Source organism: Pinus tabuliformis, chromosome 8 (genome assembly GCF_031772625.1).
Source record: "Pinus tabuliformis cultivar Carrire ecotype Pingquan chromosome 8, CPIR1, whole genome shotgun sequence".
In the NCBI taxonomy this organism is placed as follows: Eukaryota; Viridiplantae; Streptophyta; class Pinopsida; order Pinales; family Pinaceae; genus Pinus; species Pinus tabuliformis.
Window position 1 is genome coordinate 1,409,067,812 of NC_142294.1, and position 26,576 is coordinate 1,409,094,387.

The window sequence follows — 26,576 nt, forward strand, 5'->3', positions numbered from 1 at the left end:
GCTCATTCTCGATGGAGTTCGAGATCATGTGGTCTCACACTTGTAGGGCAAGGATACAGCCCGAGAGATGTGGGAAGCCTTGTCGTCACTGTATGAAGGCTCTTCTGAATAGCAGAAGATGTATTTGGAGTAGAAGTTGCAACGGACTTTGATGCAGAAAGGAGAATGGGTGAACCTCTATCTTCAACGTCTTCAGGACACTAGAGACCAACTTGCTGCAGTGGGGTCCACTCCTTAGCCAACCATGATGGTGAGGATAGCCCTGAATGGAGTCTCAGATGAATGGCAAGTTTTCGTCCAAAGCATATTAGGCAGAGAGAAACTACCTTCATGGGAGGAGATGTGGGCGACTCTTCAACAGGAGGAGTTAAGGAGGGACCTAGTGAAGGTCAACCTTAGTGGCAACAATGGAAGTGGCACAAAGACAAAGGAGGAGGAGAACGTAACTCTAGCATCGAAGGGACAACAAAAGCTGAAGCGAAAGGACATTACGAAGGTGAAATGTTTCAATTGTGGTGAGATGGGCCACGATGCATCCCAATGTCCTTTGAAGAAAAAGGATAAGGATGAGAAAGCGGGAGATGGGGCGATATTGAGCTGTAGTCAGGAGGACTACATGTGGGAAGGATCCTTGAGGAGTCCACCTCTTGGATCAATTCCTTGCTACAGGACCCCAAGATTCAGCAGTAGCGAGATGGACTTAGTGTCAGATGATGCAGTGGAGTGTCTGGAGGATAGATGCAGTAGCTGGGGACCAAAGAGTGATCAATGCAGAGCAAGGTTGACAGCAGTGCAGGAGTCAGCAGCAGCGCAAAAGATTCAGAGGGTTAGAGACTAATAGCAGTCAGATTCCAACATTCGTGGTATTATGCTGAACACAGTTAAGTTTAGTGATTTTGGATGTTTTTCAGTTGCTTCTCTCAACAACTGAGTTGCAGTACGAATGCAGTGTTAGCAGTGGCAGTGCTAGCAGCATAGCAGATGCAATATTTGAGAGGGAGTTGTAGTACAGATGTAGTAGTGGCAGTGGCAGTGTCATGGGCAGCCGTACAGTAGCAACAACAACACAATGTTGGTGGCAGAAATAGTGCGGAAAGGAGGTGATTTAGAAGCAGAGCAAGATGCAGTTGGGCATTGTTGCTAGAGCACTTTTCTCGCTAAGAGGGAGTGTTAGTTTTTGACAACATCGAATCTGCTCTAGCCATAAAAATTGGTGGAGAGGCTAAGGCACATGAGTTCTAAAGAATCTAGAAACCGTTTGGTGAAATTCCACCCGGATTGTATTTTATTAAAATAATTAATAATTTTAATGGGGTTCCCAAGTCTAAACTTAGGAAAATTAAAGTATTAATGGGTATTAATCAAAATATCAGTGAGAATGATCTAGAAGGCCAAGTAAAGTTTTAATCTTAGTCGTTGATTAGAGACTTAATCTCGACCATTGAAGTCTCAGCAAGAAAAGTATAAGGAGGAGGCTTAGGGTTCATTTACAAACACACACACAGAGATTGAGGAAATCGATTTTCTAAAATGAGAAGTTTTCAAGAGAGAAATTGATTGGAGAGATCTTGTAGCTAAGGGGTAGTGAGAATTCAGAAGGAGGACTTTCCGGAGAATATTGACAGAGAGGCAGAGAGAACTTGTAGAGAGGTAGCACAGAAGCCGGGAGAGCTGATGCTGGGCTAGTCTGGGCCCACGCAATTGTTGATTTGGGGTAGAATCAGATGTGCTCTAGCTACGAAATTTGGACGCTGAGGCACATGAGATCTCCAATAGCTAGAAAGGTTTTGGGCAGATTCTAAGCAGTTAAGGAGATATTAAAATTATTAATATTTTTAATGGAGTTTCGAAGTCTAAACTTAGGGAAAATAAAATATTAATGGGAATTAATATGACACTGTGTTAGAATGGTCCAAAAGACATGGATCAAGCCAAATCTAATCTTAGCCGTTGATTAGGGACTTAATCTCGGCCGTCGATATGTCAATGAAAAAGTATAAGAGGAGGCTTGAGGGTCACTTGGGGAATACACCAAAGTGATCAGTCATTCTATTCTCTAGAGCAGGGTTTGCTAAGAGAGATAGAATCAGTGATTGGGAGAGCAACTGAGGGGCATTGAGTACAGAGAAACAGAGAGGCAGAGATAGTGTTGGGATAGCAACAAAGTAGCTAGAGAGAGAGACACAGGAGCAACCAGTGCTCATGCAAAGGCAGCTAAGTGCTGCGCAGAGCACCAGAAGGGCCAGCGTAGTTGACGCAGGCCAAGATAGGCTGACACATTGCCAGCATTGGGCTAGGAGAGGCTGACGGTCCAGATTGGGCAGACGCTGGGGTTTCTGGGGCAGATTGGTGCTGAGTAGCTGCTGGAAGAATTATCCGGGGTTTCAGCCAGTAGATTTGTCAAAAACAGAGAGGTATTACTGCTAAGGAAATTCTTTGTTGGGTAGGCCAGTTTTGGCACCTAGATTGTACTCTGATATTGCTTAATAAGAAAACCCTCATAGAGCTGCATCAGTTTTCCTGCATTGGGTTTTTCTAGGGACATTAGTCCAAAAATAATGGTGTCATGTGGTGTGTTTGTTCTTGTTTCTTTTAGGTGTTGATCTGTAATATGTTGAGCATGCACTAGTGTTTATTTTCAGTATTTACATTGTAAATAACTTGTTAAGGGAAATAACAAGTAGGTAGGAATAAATCAAATAAAGTGCATGCAGGGTTTCTAACTAAGTAAACTTAGAACCTTCAACATGGTATCAGAGCATGATTGCAGATCACAGGAGGACTAAAGGACATCAGTCAAGCAGAGCAATAGCAACAGAAAACAATTGTCCCGAGATGACAGAAGTTGTTTCTAGCAACACAGAAGCCAAGGAAGTGTGACGCAGAGCCAACTAGAGCCACGCAAAAGAAGTCAAGAACCGCGCAAAGCCTTAGAGAGGCCAGCATTGTTGACGCAGAGGGCCAGAGGACTAATGCAAGGTATCCCATGGTTGATGCAAACCCATCCGGGTTGACGCAGAGCCTGCGTGAGGCAGAGGGGCTGATGCAGTTCACAGAGAGGCAGTTGCTGGGGTCTAGAAGGCTGCAAGAATATTGTAGAGTGGAGTTGGTGAGGTACTGTTGTCAAAACAGTATCTGATAGAGCAGGGCCAAAGGAGTTGTTACCGAGGGTTTCTGGCCGAGGAATCCAGATCAGAAGTGCAGCTGCACAAGTCGATCAAAGTAGGGGGCATCTCGACAAGCGGCAAAAGGATTTCTAGGAGGGAAATCAGGACTCAGAGGGAGTCTAGAAGAGAACTTCAAGACGAGAAGTAGAGATTCAGAGGAGTCGAACAGAGAACTTCTAGGAGGGAAGTAGAAGAGCATCACGGCACTACACAGAGTAAGAGACCAGGATAGACTGGACGGAGCATCGAACTTTGCAGTCTGAAGGCCATAATGTTATCAATGCTTGACAGGAATCGTGTCAAGAACTTTGCCTTGAAGGTAATAGCTATCCTAGTCGACCCCAATGATAATGACAGGTACGCAGAGGTGATGGCGAGGGCCAAGTGCATTGTCCTTGATGGGGTCAAGGATCATGTGGTACCACATATAGTCGAGAAGGAAACGACATTTGAGATGTGGGAGGCTCTCAAGAAGTTGTACCAACATACTTCTGTGCAGAGAAGAATGTTGCTCAAGAACCAGATGAGGTCGTATCAGATGAAGAAGGGTCAATCGATTGACACCTTCCTTGGAGGACTGAATGAGATCTGAGACCAATTGACTGCTATAGGAGCGACACTAGATCAGGAGCTTATGGTGAGGACAACCCTGAATGTTGTCTCAGAAGATTGGGAAGTATTTGTCCAGAGTATCCTGGGCAGAGGGACTCTCCCACCTTGGGACGAGATGTGGGCAGCTCTTCGCCAGGAAGAGATCAGATGGCAGTCAAAGACAGGTAGCAGCAGCAAAGGGATCAAGGTCAAGCAAGAGGAGGATGTGGCCCTAGCATCTGAGGGAAAGCAGGAGAAGCGGAAGAAGGAATATCTCTCCAAGATCAAGTGCTTCCATTGTGGGGAGTTGGGTCATTATGCGACCCAGTGTCCAAAGAAGAAAAGTAAGGGAGAGTCTTCCGAGACTAAGGAAGCGCCAACAAGGGCAGAGAAGGACATTTTGACAGACGATGACTGTGCCATGAGTGCACACGCACCACTTGATCGGAAGTGGGGAGACATCAAGCTGTAGTTAGGTAGACTCCAGGCGATGAGGGACAGGATCCTCGAGGTACCCAGCCTCTTCGATTAGACCTTGCTACGGGAGCCCCAACGAGGAGTAGCAGGACTGGCTGAGTAAGTAAAGACGGATGCGGATGGAGCGGCAGAGAGAGCTACAGTGCAGGATTCCCGAGACAGCGCAAGGCTAGCACGCTGCAACAGTGCGAGAGGCACAGGAGTGTTGCACCAGTGCAGGATGGCACAGAGAGGTGTGCAACGGTGCGAGATGCAGGGAGTTGTTGCAGCAGCGCAGAGGTCAGAGAGGGAGCACTTGTCAGTGGCAGAGGGAGCTTTAGCATCAGTGGGTGTCTCTAGCCCCACAGAGAGGTCAGATGGAGGATCAATTACTTCTCAATAACTAAGTTGCAGTGCAGCAGTTGGCAGCACTATGCAACATGATGAGAAGAGGTGCAGTGTGGATGCATTGCTGGGAGAAAGGACCAGTAGCAGCACGGATGCAGAGGGAGCTGTCGTGTAGATGCAGCGTTGGCAATGGCAGAACCATGGGCAGCGGTACAGGATGCAGCAGTGCAGAGGATGTTGGGCAAGAAGGCCTAACATCAGCATAGGTACCGATGTCGGATGATCAGAGTAATACTCAGTGAGGAGTATTGCTAGAGCACAGTCCTCACCAAGAGAGAGTGTTGATTTGGGGTAGCATCAGATGTGCTCTAACCATGAAATTTGGTGGAGACGTTGGGGCACATGAGATCTCCAATACCCAAAAAGGGTTTTGGGTAGATTCTAAACAGTTCAGGAGATATTAAAATAATTAATATTTTTAATGGAGTCCCTAAGTCTAAACTTAGGGAAAATAAAATATCAATGGGAATTAATATGAAACTGTGTTAGAATGGTCCAAAAGACATGGATCAAGCCAGATCTAATCTTAGCCGTTGATTAGGGACTTAATCTCCACCGTTGATATGTCTATGAGAAAGGTATAAGAGGAGGCTCGAGAGTCACTTGGAGAATACACCAGAGTGATCAGTCATTCTATTCTCTAAAGCGATGTTTGCTAATAGAGATAAAATCAGTGATCGAGAGAGCAGCTGAGGGGCATTGAGTACAGAGAGATAGAGAGGCAGAGATAGTGTCGGGATAGTAGCAGAGCAGCTAGAGAGAGAGAGATGCAGGAGCAACCAGTGCTCACGCAGGGCCACGCAAAGGCAGCTAAGTGCTGCGGATAGCACCAGAGGGGCTAGCGTAGCTAACGCAGAGGCTCAGAGAGCTGACGCATGCCAAGATAGACTGACGTAGTGCCAGCGCTGGGCTAGGAGAGGTTGACGCAATCCAGATTGGGCAGACGCTGGGGTTTCTGGGGTAGATTGGTGTTGAGTAGCTGCCGGAAGGATTATCCGGGGTTTCAGCTAGTAGAGGAAATTCTCTATTAGGTAGGTCAGTTTCGGCACCCAGACTGTACTCTGATATTGCTTAATAAGAAAACCCTCAGATAGCTGCACCGATTTTCCCGCATTGGGTTTTTCCGGGGACATTTGTCCAAAAATAATGGTGTCATGTGGTGTGTTTGTTCTTGTTTCTTTTAGTTGTTGCTCTGTAATATGTTGAGCATGCATTAGTGTTTATTTTCAATTTTTACATTGTAAATAACTTGTTAAGGAAAATAACAAGTAGGTAGGAATAAATGAGATAAAGTGCATGGAGGGTTTCTAACTAAGTAAATTTAGAAACTTCAACAGCAGTTCTGACGCAGAGCCAAAAGGGCAGCGCAGAGTAGAAAAGTTGCCTGTCATGCAGAAGCCAGAACTGCCGGAACAACTGGGATAGCTGATGTAAAGCCTACGCAGGGCCAACGCAGAGATAGCCAGGGTCTTGTGCCAGATCAGCCAGAATTTTGCCAAGTGAAGTGAGGTAAAAGTCACTCAGATTTTCCGCCATTATTTTCTTTGTAAAGGATTGCTAGATGAGCATCCTAGATTTGTATTCAAATATTTCTCCTGCATAATAATAAATCCTTAGAACTGCTGCACCGGTTTTCCCACATTGGGTTTTTCCAGGGACTATTGTGTCCAAAAATAAGTGTGTCCTATGTATGTTGTTCTTTTCTCTGTTTTCTGTCTCATGAGATCAAATATTTAATTGGTGTAGGCTGCAAAAGTAATTTGTTTCAGTATTCAGAAGAATAACTTGGTTAATGTATATTAAAAATCAAGTAGGTGAAGTAGATTTAGATTTGCTGCGGTAGGGGTTCCTTCACGTCTAGGAATTTTCACACTTTGGTGGAGCTTCATCAACAACATTTGCATGTTCTCTTTCTCTCTTCTGATTCCTTGGATTTTCAGGACAATGACTCTTGTAATATCCCATCTTATGACAATTGTAGCCTTGAATCTTTGATAGATCAACCTTCTTCTTTGGTCCTTTGAATTTCTTATATCCTCCCTTCTTCTTGTGGTTAGCAGAGTATGCGTTGGAGGTGTTGTCCTCATCTTCTTCTTTTTTATTATTTGCTAATGAGATGTGGGCTTATTCTTGACTGCAAGCATTCCAAATTTGTTCAAAGGATGGTGTGTCCTTCCAACTACTACTACTTGATGCAAAAGAGCTCCATGGTTTTGGTAGACCTAATAGTGTAACAATCACAAGTTCCTTTTCTGGTATAGCTTCATCAATGTCTTGTAGTTCATTTCTTATTTGGGAGATCCTCACAAAATATGAAGAAACAATATCATCTTTTGCCATCTTCATTGTTCTTAGTTCATTCTCGAGACTAGCTATTTGTCCAGTGTTCTTGATGGTGAATAGTTTGGAGAGAGCTTCATACATCCCTTGAGCAGTATCTATGTTGGATATGTAGGGGATTAGATTGTCCTTTACTCCATCTACTATTATTAGATTCATGGCCAAGATGTCTGTTTCAATGTATTTTTCCTTTCCTGCATCATTTGTTGGTTTCACAACTTTTCCTAGAACAAAATCCAATTCGTTGTGCTTAGCAAGGATGATATCTATCCTCTTCTTCCATGCCCTATAGTTGGAGGCTCTTGCTAGCTTATTTTCTGTTTTCATTGAGGTTGTCATAGAATTTACAATGTCTTCTTTTCTTGATATAGATAGTAGGTCATCCTCTTCTTATATGATCCTTTTCTTTGACCCTTTAAATAGATCTTCAAGCTACCTTTTCCTTTCCCCCTTTACCTTAGCTCTAATACCATGTTAGAAAAGCGTAAAGGCATAAATATTTTCTTGTCTTGATAATTACTTGTGATATATTTATGTTCTTATTTACTTTCTTTATATTCTTCTTTTATTTTCTTCTCATCAAGCAATCATCAAAATAAAACATGAAGATCAAGTACACCAAATATAGCACTCATCCAGGGCTAAAACCCCTATATAAGGAAAAACCCAGTCAAACTCCTCCACCAGCAAATTCAAATCAAACTTGAGACAATCCAACATCTTAGACCAGACCAAAAGACCTTCCTCCTCCACCAAGTCAACCTTCCAAGATGATGAACCAAACACAAAAGTCAACACTGCTTAAATCCAGCTTCAAGTCAAAATTTCAGCCCTACTACAGCCCTACAATTTCAACCCTCCTGCAGCTTCAATTTCTTCGCACATGTGAGATAGAAACAAGATAAAATGGTCTTCTTCCTTCTCTAGAGTTTCTCCTTCTTCACTTTAGGTTTTCTCCTTCTCTTCTTGCCTTTTTCGCACCTTTTTCTCTTCTTCGAATTGCAGATTGAACTTGATTGAGTGAGTGTCCAAATGAGGTCGAGTAACTGCCTATTTAAAGTTGTTTTTGGCTCCTGTTTAAGGCCGACTTATCTTCTTTAAGGCCAACTTGGTGGAGGAGGCCTAAATGACTCAATTTACATCAAAATAAATTTCTTTCTTGATAAATAAAGCCCAAGAAGGGTCTATTACATAATGACATGGACAAAGACTCTTGACATGAACCCTAGAAGCCTACAATGGAGGCTTTGACCTATTTATCATTGACCCAAGCATAAAACCCATGCTTTAATAAGTCAATTTCTTTTATAATAAAATTTCTTTTTCTTTCTTTTGACAAATACTAAACGTTATGACTAAGATATAATTATGAAGACCGACACTAGTTACATTCTTCAACATAGGATTCTCTCTTTTGCAAGCAAGTTAGTTCACAACTTTTAAAAACTAGGGGATCTGTATCGTTTAGGTGCATTGTGGATTGCCCATGCCATTTCCTGCCCATAATTTGAGTGAAGTACATTGAATTGTATACTGTGTATAGGCACCTATCCACTTTGCCACCTCATCTCACACTCCATTGTCAAACATGTTCACCAAATGGCCACCTTCTTTTGCTTTCTTTCATGCTTTCTTCAGGATAAGAGGTTCTTTATTGACTGATGGTGCAACTCTTCTTCTTTGTCTCATTTCTTTTAACTTTTTACTCTATTTTTTGCTTCATCCTCTTTAACAGGATACAACAGTTCTTGTGTGTTCAATGTGCTATCACTTCTTTTAACTCCATAACCGGTTCATGCAAAAAATGGGCCTTTGCACAACTGACACATATATTACAGAGATCATTATACAGATTGTGTGAAAATTTCTGACTATACACATCAGAAACCCCTACCGCAATTACTGGTTTAACATCTCCTATTTGTTCTTTGCATTAACAAGTTATTTAATTACATAAATATCAATGTAAAACACTATTGCATCCTACACATACATACAAATCATGAACTGAAATACACTGTGACAATCACACAAGGGACACTGTTATTTTTGGACAATCGTCCCTGGAAAAACCCAATTCGGGAAAACCGGTGCAACATATAGAGGGTTTGTATTATTAAGCAGATTCTTGAATACAACTAGGGTGCCAAATATGGCTCACTCAACAAAGAAAAACCCTGGTAGAAGTACCTATATCCGGAGACAGATATTCCGACAAATTCAACAACTGGATGATCAACCCCCACAGATGACCTGGTTGTTTCCAGTGCTGGGCAGCGATGACTGCTCCAAGCTTTGCGCAGGAACTGCATCACCTCCTCTAGGAGCTGCGTCACCCACACAGTGAGTCTCCCTTGCTCAGAAAGTCGATTTGCTTAACTGCTCCCTCTCTGCCCCACAGAGTCTCCCCAGCGCTGCCCCTAAGGGCCTGCATCAGCCCCTACGAAATTTGTGTCACCCGTGTTAGCCCCTACGGCCTCTACGTAACCCTCTTTGGGACTGCGTTGTCTCTCCCAGTGCTGCTCTGCCTCTCTGCTATGTATTCTTCAGCCTCGGACTGAAGTTCCCTTGTCGAACTGCCCCTCACTGCAACTCAGATCACTAGCTCGATTTTCTCAGCAAACCTTGTCCCAGAAAAATCGAACTCTTTGATCTTTTCGGTGTATTTCCAACTGACACTCAAGCTTCCTCTTATACTTTTCCTGTGGATGAATCAACGGTCGTGGTCTAATCTCTAATCAACGACTAAGATTAAAACATGCTTGATCCTCGTCACTTAGAAGCTTCTCACCCATATTCTTATTAATACAAATATTAATTTGTATTTTCCTAAGTTTAGACTTAGGAACTCATTAAAAGTATTAATTATTTTAATAACTCCTCATTCGGGTGGAATTTCTCCAAATGATTTCCGGGTTCTGAAGATATTATGTGTTCTAGCCCTTCCACCAAATTTCGGAGCTAGAGCACATCCGATGCTACCCAAAATCAACACTCCCTCTTCGCGAGGAATGTGCTCTAGCAATACTTCCCCATAGAAGCATGACACTGATCCACTGCATCGGTCCTCTGTGTTGTTGATGCTTGGCCTGCTGCCCTTTATCCACTTCACCGCTGCCCATGACTCTGCCACTGCCACTGCTACATTTGTACTACAGCTCCCTCTCAAAATGCTGCATCATGCTGCCCATAGCACTACCACTGCTAACTGCTACACTGTAACTCAGTTGTTCAGAAGTAAGCAACTAAAACTTCACCCAAACACTGACATGTTGGTTAGTCTAGATGCCTCGTGATGTTGAAGCTACCTTTGTTGCTAATATGTGTCGAACATCTGTTGCTACTGCGCTGCTGCAAACTGCTTTGTGCCTCTCGCACTGCTACAACATCCACTGCGTTGCCTCAGACTTTGGCACTCTAGCAATGCCACTGTCGCTCCATCACACCTCGCTCCAACCGACACCCATCATTATGCTATTGTCGTATTGAATGTGCTCTAGCCACAAATTTTGGTGGAGAGGTTGGGGCACATGAGATCTCCAATACTTAGGAAGGGTTTGGGCAGATTCTAAACAGTTTAGAAGATATTAAAATAATTAATGGAGTCCCTAAGTCTAAACTTAGGGAAATTAAAATATTAATGTGGATTAATATAAAACTGTGTTAGAATGGTCCAAAAGACATGGATCAAGCCAGATCTAATCTTAGCCGTCGATTAGGGACTTAATCTTGGTCGTTGATATGTCAACGAGAAAAGTATAAGAGGAGGCTTGAGGGTCACGTGGAGAGCATACCAGATGATCAATCATTCTATTCTCTAGAGCGGGGTTTGCTAAGAGAGATAGAATCAGTGATCGGAGTTGCAACTGAGGGGAAATGAGTACAAAGAGATAGAGAGGTAGAGATAGTACCGAGAGATCAGCGCAAGAGCCGGAGAGAGTGACGCAATAGCAGTCAGGGCTCACGCAGGGCCACGCATAGGCAGCCAGGAGTTGCGTAGTGCTTCAGAGAGGCTAGCGCTACTGACACATGGCCTTCGGAGGTTGGCGCAAGCCTATTCAAGGTGACGCAGGGCTAGCGCTGGGCAGAGAGAAGCTGACACAGTCCAAAGAGGCAGACGCTGGGGTTTCAGGGGCAGATTGAAGCTGAGGAGCTGCTGGAGGGTTTATCCGGGGTTTCAGCCGAGACATCTATCTCAGACTAAGAGGTACTACTGCCAAGGGAATTCTCTTTCGGGTAAGCCGGATTTGGCACCCAGATTGTACTTTGAAATTGCTTAATAAGAAAACCCTCAGATAGCTGCACTGGTTTTCCCACATTGGGTTTTTCTGGGGACATTGGTCAAAAAATAATAGTGTCATTTTGTGTGCTTGTTTCTGTTTCCTTTAGTTGATGATCTGTAATATGTTGAGCATGCACTAGTGTTTATTTCCAGTATTTACATTGTAAATAACTTGTTAAGTAACGGAACAAGTAGGTAGGAATAAATCAGTAAAGTGCATGAAGGGTTTCTAACTGGTAGACTTAGAAACTTCAACATGGTATCAGAGCGTGGTTGCAGATCACAGGAGAACTGAGGACATCAGCCGAGCGGAGCAATAGCAGTAGAAAACAATTGTCCCGAGTGACAGAAGTTGTTCCTAGCAGAGCAGCAATAAGGGAAGGGTGACGCAGTGCCTGCGTCATCAAGGGTGAGCCAGGAAGAGGCAGCGCAAAGGCCAAGGGAGGCAAAGGGAGGCTCACGCAGAGGGCTAGAGGGCTGTGACGTAGTTCGTTGAGGAGGTTGAGTTGCTGGTGTCGGGATTGCACAGAGCCTAGGAGCTCTCACCTTCAGATTGCTAGGGTTTAGGAGGCTGTGGGAAAGTTGCAGAGTGGAGCTGGTGGGGTATTGTAGTCAGAATAGTACCTGACAGGGCAAGGCCAAGGAGGAGGGAGTTGCTACCGAGGGTTTCTAGCCGAGAAATCCAGATCAGTGGTGCAGTTGCACAGACGATCAAAGTAGGGGGCATCTCGACATGGGCAGAGGGATTTCCAAGAGGGAAATCGAGACTTAGAGGGAGTCACATCGAGAACTTCCAGGAGGGAAGTAGAAGAGCAGCATGGTACTACACGAAGTAATAGACCAAGACAGACTGGACGGAGCCTCAAACTTCGTAGTCTGGAAGGCCAGAATCTTATTGGTACTTGATAGAAATCGTGTAAACCACTTCACCTTGAGGACGGTAGCTATCCCAGTCGACCCAGTTGAGAACGACAAGTACAAGGTGGCAATGGCAAGGGCCAAAAGTTTCATCCTTGACAGGGTCAAGGACCATGTAGTACCACACATTGCCGAGAAGAAAACGACAAATGAGATGTGGGAGGCCCTAAAGAAATTGTACCAACTAGACATTAAACGGCAAATGAGATGTGGGAGGCCTTAAAGAAATTGTACCAGCATCCTTTTGTGCAAAGAAGGATGTTACTAGAAAATTAGATGAGGTCATATCAGCTGAAGAAGGGAGAATCAATTGACATCTTCCTTGGAGGACTGAATGAGATCCGAGATCAGTTGACTTCCATAGGAGCCATGCCGGATTAGGAATTGATGCTGAGGACAACCCTGAATGCAGTCTCAGAAGACTGGGAGGTATTTCTCCAAAGTACACTGGGCAGAGGTACACTTCCACCTTGGGATGAGATGTGGGCAGCTCTTCTCCAAGAACAGATCAGACGACAAACAAAGGTAGGAAACAACAGTAAGGGAATCAGAGTCAAAAAGGAGGAGGAGGAAGATGTTGCCCTAGCATTTGAGGGAAAGCAAGAAAAGCGGAAGAAGAAGGATCTCTCCAAGATCAAGTGATTCCACTGTGGGGAGCTGGGTCATTATGCAACCCAGTGTCCAAGGAAGAAGAGTAAAGGAGAGTCTTCCGAGACTAAGGCAGCACCAGCAAGGGTAGAGAAGGAAGTGGAGATAGACGATGACTGTGCCATGAGTGCACACGCACCACTTGAGCGGAAGTGGAGAGACATCGAGTTGTAGTCAGGCAGACTACAGGCGATGAGGGGCAGGATCCTCGAGGTACCTAGCCTCCTGGATTAGACCTTGCTACGAGAGCCCCAAAGAGGAGTAGTAGGACTCGCTGATGTGTGTAGAGATGGATGCGGATGGAGCAGCAAAGAGAGCTACAGTGCAGGAGTCCCGAGACAACACGAGGCTAGCAGGTTGCAGCAGTGCGAGAGGCACGAGAGTGTTGCACTAGTGTAGGATGGCACAGAGAGGGGTGCAATGGTGCGAGATGTAGGGAGTTGTTGCAGTAGCGCAAAGGTTAGAGAGGGAGCACTTGTCAGCGGCAGAGGGAGCTTCAACATCAGGAGAGTCTCTAGCCCAGCAGAGAGGTCAGATTTGGGAGATTAGTTACTTACTTTTCAGTAACTAAGTTGTAGTGCAGTAGTGGGCAACACGATGCAGCATGATGAGAGGAGTTGCAATGCGGATGCAGTGTTGGGAGAAAGGACCAGCAGCAACACGGATGCAGAGGGAGCTATCGTACAAATGCAACAGTGGCAGTGGCAGAACCATGGCCAGTAGTACAGGATACAACAGTGTAGAGGATGGTGGGCAGCAGGCCTAGCATCAACACAAGGACCAATGCCGGATGATCAAAGTAATACTCAGTGAGGAGTATTGCTAGAGCACAGTTCTCGCTAAGAGGGAGTGTTGATTTGTGGTAGCATCGGATGTGCTCTAGCCACGAAATTTGGTGGAGAGGTTGGGGCACATGAGATCTCCAATACCTAGAAAGGGTTTGGGCATATTCTAAACAGTTTAGGAGATATTAAAATAATTAATGGAGTCCCTAAGTCTAAACTTAGGGAAATTAAAATATTAATGTGGATTAATATAACACTGTGTTAGAATGGTCCAAAAGACATGGATCAAGCCAGATCTAATCTTAGTCGTCGATTAGGGACTTAATCTCGGTCGTTGATATGTCAACGAGAAAAGTATAAGAGGAGGCTTGAGGGTCACTTGGAGAGCACACCAGATGATCAATCATTCTATTCTCTAGAGCAGGGTTTGCTAAGAGAGATAGAATCAGTGATCGGAGTTGCAGCTGAGGGGCAGTGAGTAGAGAGAGACAAAGATTGTGTCCGGAGATCAGCACAGGAGACGGAGAGAGTGATGCAGTAGTAGCCAGGGCTCACGCAGAGGCAGCCAGGAGCTACGCAGTGCTTCAGAGAGGCCACCATTGCTGACGCAGAGGGCCAGAAGGCTGACGTGGGCCTATTCAAGGTGATGCGGGGCCAACACTAGGTAGAGAGAGGCTGATGCAGTTCAAAGAGGCAGACGCTGGGGTTTCTGGTGTAGATTGAAGCTGAGGAGCTATTGGAGGGTTTATCCGGGGTTTCAGCCAGGGCATTTGTCTTAGACTGAGAGGTACTACTGCCAAGGGAATTCTTTGTCGGGTAAGTTGGATTTCGTGCCCAGATTGTACTATGAAATTGCTTAATAAGAAAACCCTCAGATAGATGCACCGATTTTCCCACATTAGGTTTTTTTGTGGACATTGGTCCAAAAATAACGGTGTCATTTTGTGTGCTTGTTTCTGTTTCCTTTAGTTGATGATCTGTAATATGTTGAGCATGCACTAGTGTTTATTTCCAGTATTTACATTGTAAATAACTTGTTAAGTAACGAAACAAGTAGGTAGGAATAAATCAGTAAAGTGCATGAAGGGTTTCTAACTGGTAGACATAGAAACTTCAACACCTTGACACTACTTCTTTCCTTGGTCAACATCCTGAGCTCTTCTTGTCAAAGAGCTGCCCACATCGCCTCCCAACTGGGGAGATTCCCTCTGCGTAAGATACTTGGGACAATTGTCTCTACATTCAAGGCAGTCCTGACCATGAACTATGGATCTAGTGTAGACCCCACGGAAGTCGACTGGTCGTGAATCCCTTGCAACCTAAGAAGGAAGGGATCTATCTCCTCTCCTTTCCGCATCTAGTATTGTCTTTATTGATTTTCTAATAGCATCTTCCGTTGCACGGAAGAGCCTTGGTACAAGGTGGTTAGGGTCTCCCATATCCCTCTTGCTGTGTCCTCAGCAATGTGAGGTACTGCATGATCTTTGACCCCATCTAGGATCATGCACTTGGCCTTTCCCTGGGCCTCGTACTTTTGTGCTGCATCAACGTCAATCAGAACAACAACCACTTTCAAGGCATAGTCCTTGGTGCGTTGTTTATCTAGGATTTCTAGGACCCTAGCCTTCCAGATGACAAAATTGGAAACTTTGTCCAATCTATCCTGATCCCTCAACCCATTCATTGCCATCTCTGCTAAAAATATAATTGGTTCTCTTCTCCCTCTCGTGCTGTCAATCTAGCAAGACTTGGATCTGGATTCCTTCAGCGCAAGAAACCCTCTAAGGAATAACTCCTCTCTAGACTCCCTCTGAGTCTTGATTTCTCTCTCGGAAATCCTCCGACCAACTATCGAAACACTCCTCTCCAATCCTCCTTTGCTGCTGCAACCCGGATCTAGATTTATTGGCTAGAAATTTATAAAGGCAATGATTCCCTCTACCTTGGTTCAGTCTCCTTATACACTATTCTGCACCAACAGAAACATCGTCCCACTAGCTCCTCAAACCGAAAATCTGCTCAGTTTCCTTAACCTCGACAACTTGAAGAATTTGAGCCCTTCAGGCTCTATGCAGACACTGCGTGGGCTGGATCAACTTCTCCTGGCCAACTACGTCAATCCTTCCTGGCTCAGAAAGATGACATGGCTCTGCGTGAGCCTGATTTGCCCCCCTCTGCCTCTGCGCTGGCCTTGACAGCTGACACAGCTACTGCGTGAGCTCCTCCCAGCTACTGCGTTACCTCCACCTGGCTCAGAGTGTTGACGCAAGCACTGCGTGAGCCTTTGCGTCACTTTCTTTGCACTGTATCACTCCTCCTTCTGCGTCTCTGGCTTTGGAACAACGCTGTCACTCAAGACAGCTGCTTTTCTGCTAAAAATTCTTTGGATTTCTTCGTTGGTGTCTTCAGCCACCTATGATCTACAATCACTCTAATACCATGTGAAAATTTCTGACTCTACACATTAGAAACCCCAACTACAATTACTAGTTTAACATCTTCTACTTGTTCTTTGCATTAACAAGTTATTTAATTACATACATATCGATGTAAAACAGTATTGCAGCCTACACATACATACAGATCATGAATTGAAATACACTGAGACAATCACACAAGGGACACCGTTATTTTTGGACAATCGTCCTTGGAAAAACCCAACTTTGGAAAACCAGTGCAGCATATAGAGGGTTTGTATTATTAAGCAGATTCTTAAATACAACTAGGGTGTCAGATATGGCTCACCCAACAGAGAAAAATCCTAGCAGAAGTATCTCTATCCATAGACAGATATTCTGGCAAATTCAGCAACTGGATGATCAACCCCCACCTCTGCGTTGGAACTGTGTCACTTCTTCTAGGAGCCACGTCACCCTCACAGTGAGCCTCCCTTGCTCAGAAAGTCAATTTGATGAACTTCTCCCTATTTTCCTCATAAAATCTCCCCAACGCTGCCTCTAAGGGCCTGTGTCAAGCCCTACGGCTTCTGCATCAGCCCCTACGACCTCTACGTCACCCTCTCTGGGACCACGCAATCTCTCCTGGTGCTGCTATGCCTCTCTGCTATGTATTCTTCGGCCTCAAACTGAAGTTCCCTTGCCGAACTGCCCCTCACTACAACTCAAATTGCTAGCTCGATTTTCTCAGCAAACCTCGCCCTAGAAAAGTCGAACTCTTTGATCCCTTCGTATCTCAAACTGACCCTCAAGCTGCCTCTTATACTTTTCCTATTGATTAATCAACGACCGTGATCTAATCTCTAATCAAAGGCTAAGATTAAAACAGGCTTGATCCTCGTCACTTAGAACCTTCTCACCCATATTCTTATTAATACACATTAATATTTTTATTTTCCTAAGTTTAGATTTAGGAACTCATAAATATTAATTATTTTAATAACTCCTCATCAAGGTGGAATTTCTCCAAACGATTTCTGGGATTTGGAGATCTTATGTGTTCTAGCCCCTCCACCAAATTCGAAGCTAGAGCACAGCCGATGCTACCCCAAATCAACTGATTGCAGGTCCAATCTCTACTCCTCTCTCCTACAATGGATCCCAAAATTGTGTCATACTCCCAAAGAGGTTAGTCACCACCAGCACCAGCACCTTTATGTTGATTTGGAGTAGCATTGGATGTGCTCTAGCCACGAAAATTGGAGAGGCTAAAGCACATGAGATCTCCAATACCCAGAAAGGGTTTGGGCAGATTCTACACAGCTTGCAAGCAGCGAGATATTAAAATAATTAATATTTTTAATGGAGTCCCTAAGTCTAAACTCAGGGAAATTAAAATATTAATGTGAATTAATATAAAACTGTGTTAGAATGGTCCAAAAGTCATGGATCAAGCCAGATCTAATCTTAGCCGTTGATTAGGGACTTAATCTCGGTCATTGATTTGTCAACGAGAAAAGTATAAGAGGAGGCTTGAGGGTCACTTGGAGAACACACCAAGAGATCAAGATTTCGACTTTCTGGGGCTGGGTTTGCTGAGAAAGTTGAAAGAGTGATTAGAGTTGCAGTTGAGGGGCAATGAATACAAAAGCAGAGAGGCAGAGATAGCACTGGGAGGATCAATGCAGTAGCCGGAGAGGGACACAGAAGCAGCCAAGGGTTCACGTAAAGCTAGCCAGGGCTCATGCAAAGCCAGCCAAGAGTTGCGCAGTGCTTCAGAGGGCCAGCATGGGTGACACAGAGGCCCAGAAGGCTGACGCAGTGGCTCAAGAGCCAAGTTACCAGGATTCGGATCCGGATATGGATACGGATCTAGATTTGGATATGGATCCACCAGTTTTTTGAAAAACCAAGATCCGGAAACTACAAGTACATGCAAAGATAAAATATTTTATAATTTTTAAAATTTAAATTTATATAAATATAAAAATAAAAATGTATACTAATTTTTTACATCCAATAAATAATTATTATATAAATAATTCCAGACTTAATATATCATTTATAAATATTAATTAAATTTATATAAAAATGAAAACCATATGTGAATTTTCAAATATATAACTCCAATATAATACTTTAAAAATAATTATTAATTTAGTTATCTTAGGATTAATATATCATTTATAAATATTTAAACATTAATTATTAGTTGTAATATTTATATTAAACAAATTATTAAAGTTATTCCAGAAAAATTATTAAAATTGATTAAAATAAAAATTTTCTTTTTAAATTTTAAAATATCTAAATAAAAAGTTACTTTTTAAACTTTAAAATATCTAAATAAAAATGGGTAATGGGTAAGATTATAATGTTCACGTCACTGCATCAAAGTTTATAATTTAAAGCTTATAATATGGTGACAAAAATAATAAAATACAGCGGAAACTCCCTAGATTATTTTGGTAAACGTTGATTCATTAATTCATTGACGCTGATTCATTATTTTGGCAGACGTTGATTCGTTTATTGACTTGCGACTGGACAGTTGAATTTCTCGTTTTGGAATTTTGTTTTGGAATTGTGTGCTGGCGTTTACCATAGATTTGTGTGTTGACGTTGACAGTGTTTTACCCTCAGAAAGAAGCTGGGTGGATCTCTGCGGATCCGGATCCGAATCCGTCTCTGATCTGGGGATCTGTGGATCCAACCATTAGGCCTGACGGATCCGGTAACATAGCTCCAGAGGCTGATGCAAGCCAAGCCGGAGCGACGTTGGGCTGACGCAGGGCCAGAGAGAGGCTGACGCAGTCCCTAGAGGTTGACGCTGGGGTTTTGTGGGACAAATTGGAGCTGTGGAGCTGTTGGAGTGTTTATCCGGGGTTTCAGCCAGAATATCTGCTTCTAAGTAGAGAGGTACTACTGCCGAGAGTTTTCTCTGTTGGGTATGCCGGATTTGGCAGCCAGATTGTATTCTGAAACTACTTAATAAATCAAACCCTTAGATAGCTGCACTAGTTTTCCCGCATTGGGTTTTTCCGGGGACATTAGTCCAAAAACAATGGTGTCACTTGTGTGCTTGTTTCTATTTCCTTCAGTTGATGATATGTAATGTGTTGAGCATGCATTTGTATTTATTTCCAGTATTTACATGGTAAATAACTTGTCAAGTAACAGAACAAGTAGGTAGGAATAAATCAGTAAAGTGCATGAAGGGTTTCTAATGTGTCATACTTAGAAATTCCAACACTTCACAAGCGTTTGAGGTCATTTCTATGGAGATATGCCAATGAATGGGAAAGGAAAGAAGTTGAGAATATGTAAAACTCTTTCTTAAAGATTTCAAACAGCTTGTAAACCTGCAAAAAAACATACTCCACCTGCATAGACACCCTGCACCTCTGAAATTATGCTCTACAATTGCAGGCTTTCAAAGTCTCCTGCACTCTTTAAGTTGCTCACAGATGAAAGCATGCTCTCCTATATTAAATTCATTCATTTTTGACATGATCTATTTTGCTCTAAGCACCTTCTCTAACAGTATAAATAATCTAATCATGTATTCAAACTACAAGCAGCATATTCACTGGGTTCTACTTATAGTTTGTTTTCACTGTTCAGGCATCATATTTCCACACTGGTATACACTTGCAGCTGCTTTCACACTTTCAGAAAAATTAGTCATCTGACAGCCTAATGAATGAGTTAGATTTCCGTTATGTAATATGTTATAGTATTGTAAAGACAGAGTTAACAATTACCACTCTTGTGCATCCGCAGATTGATACACTTTTTGCATGTGGAGGACTCTCCAAAAATTCTTTGTATGTTCAAGAGCATGCAGACATCATTGGTGAGGATTACTTCCTATATATTTCAAATGATATCAATCAGTCTTCTGAATATGTAAAAGTCATCATAAACATGATTTTAAACCTGGTTAACTTTGGTAATATGCAGGTTTCCCTGTGATATTGCCAAGAGAGAAAGAGTCAGTTCTCCTAGGTGCAGCTATCTTGGGTGCAGTTGCCGCTAAGAAGTATGCCACTCTTCATGATGCAATGAAAGCACTTAATGCACCAGGCCAGGTGACAATATAATCCTGAAATTCTCCAGCAAGGAAAGAAAATGAAACTGAAATTTGAAATAGAGCAGGAACCATATTACCCAAGCATAAAGTAGCTCAAATTTGCCAAAGCTATTTTTGTTTTGGCTTATTCAATCTGACTTTGAAAGTTCCAATTTTGGATGCTACAGTGTGGAGGAGGTGTTTTGGAATTCAATGTTCATCTTCCTATATGAGGATACCATATCTGATATTGAAAATGTGAAATGCTTACATTTCTGTTTGGCAACCAACAAGATGGGATAACTATAACTGACAATTCGTAGCAATGTTGTAGATATTGTTTAGAGGAATATATCTCCAAGGTCAGTCAAAAAACTTATCAGAAATAACAGCGAAAATAGGTAGAAATTGCAGATGTGTTGGCAAATCACATAGAATCAAGTGATTAGCCATGATTGATAACACGATAAATTTGAAGCCTAGAGCATTATGCATTTCGCCTATTATTTGGTGGAATATATTGGGAGAGTTACTAAAGCAAAATTGATTGAACTAGAATTAGAGTCTAAATCCCTACCTTTAATTGATAATTTCTCAAGGTTATAATCCTAACCGATGTTATCAGCACTGGTAGGTCTAGATTGGAACCGGCTGATCCAGACTGGTATACAAAAAATTGTTGAATGTGTTGATTTTGTGGTCTTGGAAGGTCTTTTGCATTGACTTGGTGTCTTAATATGTAGAAGTTATTTGATTGCCTCTTTAGGTGCTTGCCCGGTGGAGTAAGTGATATTATGATTTCTTTCCATAGGTTAACTTCTACGTTACCGGATCCGCTGAAGGCAAGAGGTGGAACCGCGGATCCCCGAATCCGAAACTGGTACGGATACGGATACGCTAGGATCCGTGTACGGTCAGTTAGTGACTTAGTTAATGACTATCTGCCAGCGTCTATCTGCCTGCGTATATATATAAAGATTTAAATAAAATTACGCGTGGTTTTTTAATACCATCTGCCGGCTTTTATATATATATATAGATTTCAATAAAATTATGCGTCAACATTTTTTTAATAACCTTTATATTTTCAATATAAAGATCTCTGATTTAATAAAAAAGTTTATTTAACTTTCAATCATAAAGATCTTTGATTTATATATATGAATAATAAAGTTATTTTAAATCAAACTTTTAATATAAAGATTTCCGATTTTAATTAAAAGGTTTTGATATTTATATATATGAATAATAAAGTTATTTAAAATCAAACTTTTAATATAAAGATTTCCGATTTTAATTAAAAGGTTTTGATGTTAATATATATATGATAAAGTTATTTTAATTTATTTACGTATCATAGTATATGCTTTTTGGTTTATTTTGATGTTAATATATATATAATAAAGTTATTTTAATTTATTTACGTATCATAGTTTTTAATACCATCTGATTGATATATATATATATAATAAAGTTATTTTAATTTATTTACGTATCATAATTTTTAATACTATCTGATTGATATATATATATATTATATATTATATATGCTTTTTAATACCCTCTGGCATATATATATAAAGATTTTATTAAGATTACGGGTGAAGTTTTTTAATACCATCTTCCCGTATATATATAGATAAAGATTTCAATAAAAATATGCTTCAAGTTTTGTTAACAACCTTTCAATATAAAGATTTCTGGTTTAATTAAAAAGTTTATTTTGAGGTTAATATATATGTATAATAAAATTATTTTAATTTATTTATTTTAAATCAATATGTTTTTTAAATAAGTTTATAATATAAAGATTTCTGATTTAATTAAAAAGTTTATTTGGATGTTAATATATATAATAAAGTTATTTAATTTATTTATTTTAAATCAATATATTTATGTTTAATAAATTTTATTTTAAATTTTTTATTTTTATAAATCATAACTTATATAACTTTATGTTAGGTTGTTAAAAATCAATTTTTTTTTTAATTTTTATAAATTAAAAAATATATATTTTATGTAATAACTTTATTTTAACAATTATATCAATATGTTAGCATTAATATTTATATGTTTATTTGTTTGTTAGTTTTTAAATTTCATCATTTCAGTGTTCAAATTCATAAATTATCTAATAATTTTAGTTCTAATGTTGTGATTCATGAATGGTTTTGATTTTAAACATCAAATGTATTTTCTAAAATTTTAAAAAATATTATTATATATTTTTGTACTTGCCGTATCCTCCTCGTATCCGGATCCTGCCTTTTCAAAAATGCAACGGATCCGTATCCGGATCCGGATCCGTATCTGTATCCGTATCCGAATCCTGGTAACTTAGGTTAACTTGGGAAAAATACATTAATTAATCTAATTAATTATTGTGGACTATTAGGCCAAAGTTCCAAGGATAAATAAAAAAGTTATTTGACTTAGATATAATCTCAACCGTTCACCTCAAGTGAGGCTTAGGATTTAATCCTAGCCATTGATCACTTAGGAGATTAGGGTTAAGGATTTTGGCTTATTGAAATTATAAAGTAAGCCTAAGGGGGAGGTGAAGACATATGGTTGTGGAGGAAGCGATTTTCTCTAGAGTGAGAGGCTTGACTGTATAAAATTATGGAGTGCTGTCGCCCAGCTTAGTTTTCAAGTTTTGCATGGTTTAATACCCAAACCCATCATAAGACATGTGACTGATATACATAATAATTTTTGCATTAACTTTAAACAAAAGGGCAACTCTGCCACATTCACTTTTCAGCTGATAAGAGAAGTAAACAAGCGCACACATAAAATTTTACAGTGTTTTTGGTCAACATGACCCTGGAAAAACCCACAAGGGGAAAACCAGTGCTAAAGGAGGATTTTATTTTGCTTCGTAGAAATTTCTTATAACAAAAATACAACAAGAAATTTGACTTATCTCATCCCATAAAGGAGTTCCTCTGAGATCTTCTTTTCACTGTGATCTGTACTGATATTCTTTCTTCACAGTTAGCTCTCCTCAGCGAAATTATTGGGCCTTTGTCTACTCCTTAAACTAGAATTTGGATCTCTGGACAGATATGAATATGCCTGGAAACTCGAGTTCAAACAGCAAATAATATACACAGATACTATGGCTGCCTCTTCTCTGAACTGTGACTTAAATGCCGTCTGACACAAGCCCGAAAAATGTGCTGTAGCAGCTCAGAACTCTGGAACACGTGTTGACTGCCTTCAGTACTGTTCAGAGTGCTGATACACTCATTCTAGCAGTGATACAACTCGACCTGAGCAGAGGTATGCCCTCAACCTGCGTGCTATTCAACCTCAGACTTCCTCCAACAATTTCGTGCTCTCTTTGTGACTTTAGCACAGCCTTCAAGGGAACTCGAACTGCTGGTTTTGTTCATGTTATCTCAGCTGTAATATTTCTCTTAGAGCCTCTTCCTCATTCACAAGCTCTCTTACTCTCTTCTCATTAGCTCTTATGAGAATCACTCAGAGATTTTCTCCTTTTCCCTCTTTTGTCTCTCCAAAATGTAGAGAACCCTAACCCTTAGATCTAATGGCTGCCATTAATCTCAGCCTAAGTCACCTGACACAGGGATTCGGGATTCGTAGTATTTGGGATTCGTAGTGTCGGATTCGGACACGTTGACCCCCCGGAACAGGACACGTAGGATTCGTTATATATTATTTTATTAAATATATATATATATATATATATATATATATATATATTAAAAATTAGATATTTCTTACACAAATTTTAATTAATGATACAAATTTATTGATTTCAAACATAGATCTTCATCTATAGCATGCATAGTACATACAAAATTCAAATACATGTCAGTGGTCACATAAATCATGATTCATAATTCATAAATGAAAGACAACTTACAACTGCAAGATAGTAAGATAAACACACTGACAACTGTGGTTTTCTCATTAAGTCATCAAATCAAAATGTATTACATATGTAGTGTTGGTGCAATGCCAATGGCAAATAGAAATAGAAAATATAAAACAACTACAGGTATACAAGACTCAAGGCAATGAGGCATCAATCCTCATCATCAGCATCAGAATCAGCATCAATGTCCTCATCATCATGGTCCCCACTGCTCTCTTCTGCATCCTCCTCCTCGTATCCATAGTCACCTCTGCATCTGCTGGTGTGGAGGATGACCCCTCTAAGTCATCAAATGTAACAGTGTCTAGCACTGGATCATTGAGATCCATGTTGGCCAATGCCAACTCAACACTGGTGTCCAAACCCATATCATTAGGAAAGACATCCCACATCTTTGTCTTTCCCCTCAACCACTCTTCCCTCTGCCTGTAAATAAAATGAAGGTTGGTGTGCACATACACCATTGTCTCTGACCTGGATTGCTCAAGCCTGCTCTTCTTCACACTATACAAATTCCCATATGTGCTCCAATTCCTCTCGCAACAAGAAGATGAAGTCACCTGAGAGAGGAGCCTCATGGCTAACTGCTGAAGAGGAGGGCTTGTTGCCCCATGATTTGCCCACCAAGAATAGGGCTTCTTAGCCCCCCTGTCTCTAATCACATCATAACCTCCAAATCGACCACTGCTAGTGGAAAACTCTGCAAAGGCATCCTCCACCTCATCAAGCAATGCACTATCCTGAAAAATCTGCCTGAATGCCTCTTTCCTCCCCTGTGAGATTTCACCATCCATGTGAGGAGGGAATCTGCGGGAAGGTCCACCATTCAGCCACTCATAGCTATAGTATTTGGGGTTCAATGAGTGAGCCAAACAATGTAAAGGTGTACAATTCCTGTCCCATCTGCGGACAAGAATATTCTGTATAGTATCACAGAAGGCCTCTAGTGATGTCTCATACTCAGGGCACTCACTCTATAGAATAATGCTCCTCACAGACTCAATCATGGAATCCCATCCCTCATAAACCTCTCCTAGGATGGGTTTGTCTATATTTGCAAATCGAAGCAAAGAAATGATAGGGTCCATGATCCGAATAATTAGATCTACCCTCTCCCACCAAGCATTATCTAGCACTGTGTCCTTCACTCTTTTAGAGGCTACCTGATCTATCTTTCTCCAAAAAGACCAAAACTCAAAAATAACCATGGAACCAAGAGCAATCTTGACCTCCCTCAACCTCTTCAACATCATGAATGAAGAGGCAAACCGTGTATCAGCAATCTTCAACAATGATAGATTGGTGTACTCCTTGTAGATAGTGAGGGCATTTGTATGATTTTGCACAAAGTTACGGATATGTCTTGCACAGAGTTGCGGGGGAGTGCCCCCCCCCCCTTTGAACCCGCTCCCAATCCGCGCTTCGGGCAAGAGCGGCTCGGGAGCGCGCTCCCGACAAAAAAATTTCCGCTCCCTGCCAATTTCAGAAGCGTTGTCGGGAGCGTCGCTCCTGGAGCGAAAATTATAGCCCGGGAGCGATCAGGGAGCGGTTGCTCCCAATCACTCTCGGGCTTTAAATTTTCGCTCCGGGAGTGAATCGGGCAGCGCCGGGAGCGATCCGGCAGAAAAAAAATTACGGACACCAAAAAAAATCAAATTTAAAAAAAAAAATGTTTTAAAAACCCAATGGGGCTAAAAATATTTCATTATCACTTGAATGAGTTGAGTAGAAGCTGGAGAGCAAGAGAAAAGGAGCGAGGAGCAAGCGCCGAGGAGCAAGGAGCAAGCTTGCAAAGAGGTAAGTAACTTAGTAATTTAGTTAGTTTAGTTAGTTTAATTTAGTTTATTTAGTTTATTAACTATATTTAGTAAAAAAATCATGAATCTAAATTAAATTAATTAATCTAAATAAATTAAATTAATTTGCAGATTCAAAAGCCTACAAATATCAAACATCATGGACCTGGCTATATTTCTTGGCATTTTCCTCTTCTTGGTCCCTTTTATGGTTATTATGGTGCTGGAGAGTAGGAAACGGAGGGGCCAAAATGAAGAGGGGGATGAAGAAGCTGGAGAAAGTCGAATTGATGAAAACCCCGATGAGGAGGAGCTAGAGGAGGGTGAACATGACTCTCAAAAAACTAAACAAGACCAAACCCCGTTGTGGAAATATGTTAACAGAGCTGAAACAGGGAGAGGGGGTGGAACCACTAAATTTCATTGCCCCCATTGCAACAATGATTACACAGGTTCATACACCCGTGCCAGAAGACACCTCTGCGGGAAAAGGCCATGGGATGGAGACAAACAAATAGGAATCAAAACTTGTCCAGCGGTGTCAGCAGCGGATAGAGCCAAATACATAAGGGAAGAGGAGGAAGCCCAATACAAATCAAAAAAATCAAGGGGTTTCTTTGAACCAAGCTCACAATCACAAGCACAAAGAACTCCTTCAGCATCCTCCCAAGGCAGTGGATATGGAGGCACAGGGTCATCAGGTTTAAGGCGTAGAACCATATCAGATTTCCTTGATGAGGGGTGTAGGAATGATGTGGATTCAAAGGTTTACAGGTTTCTCTATGCATGTGGGATACCATTCAATGTTCTTCG

General features: G+C 41.5%; 1 protein-coding gene across 1 annotated transcript in view; it reads left to right on the forward strand.

Annotated features, from left to right (window-relative positions):
* The window catches only part of LOC149240843 (FGGY family of carbohydrate kinase), a 434,066-nt gene that overhangs the window by 358,344 nt on the left and 49,146 nt on the right, over positions 1–26,576 (forward strand). Inside the window, exons 13-14 of the mRNA XM_089373849.1 lie at positions 19,775–19,847; positions 19,955–20,082. Of these exons, the coding sequence (XP_089229975.1) occupies positions 19,775–19,847; positions 19,955–20,082 (201 nt within the window). The remainder of the gene's footprint in view (positions 1–19,774; positions 19,848–19,954; positions 20,083–26,576) is intronic.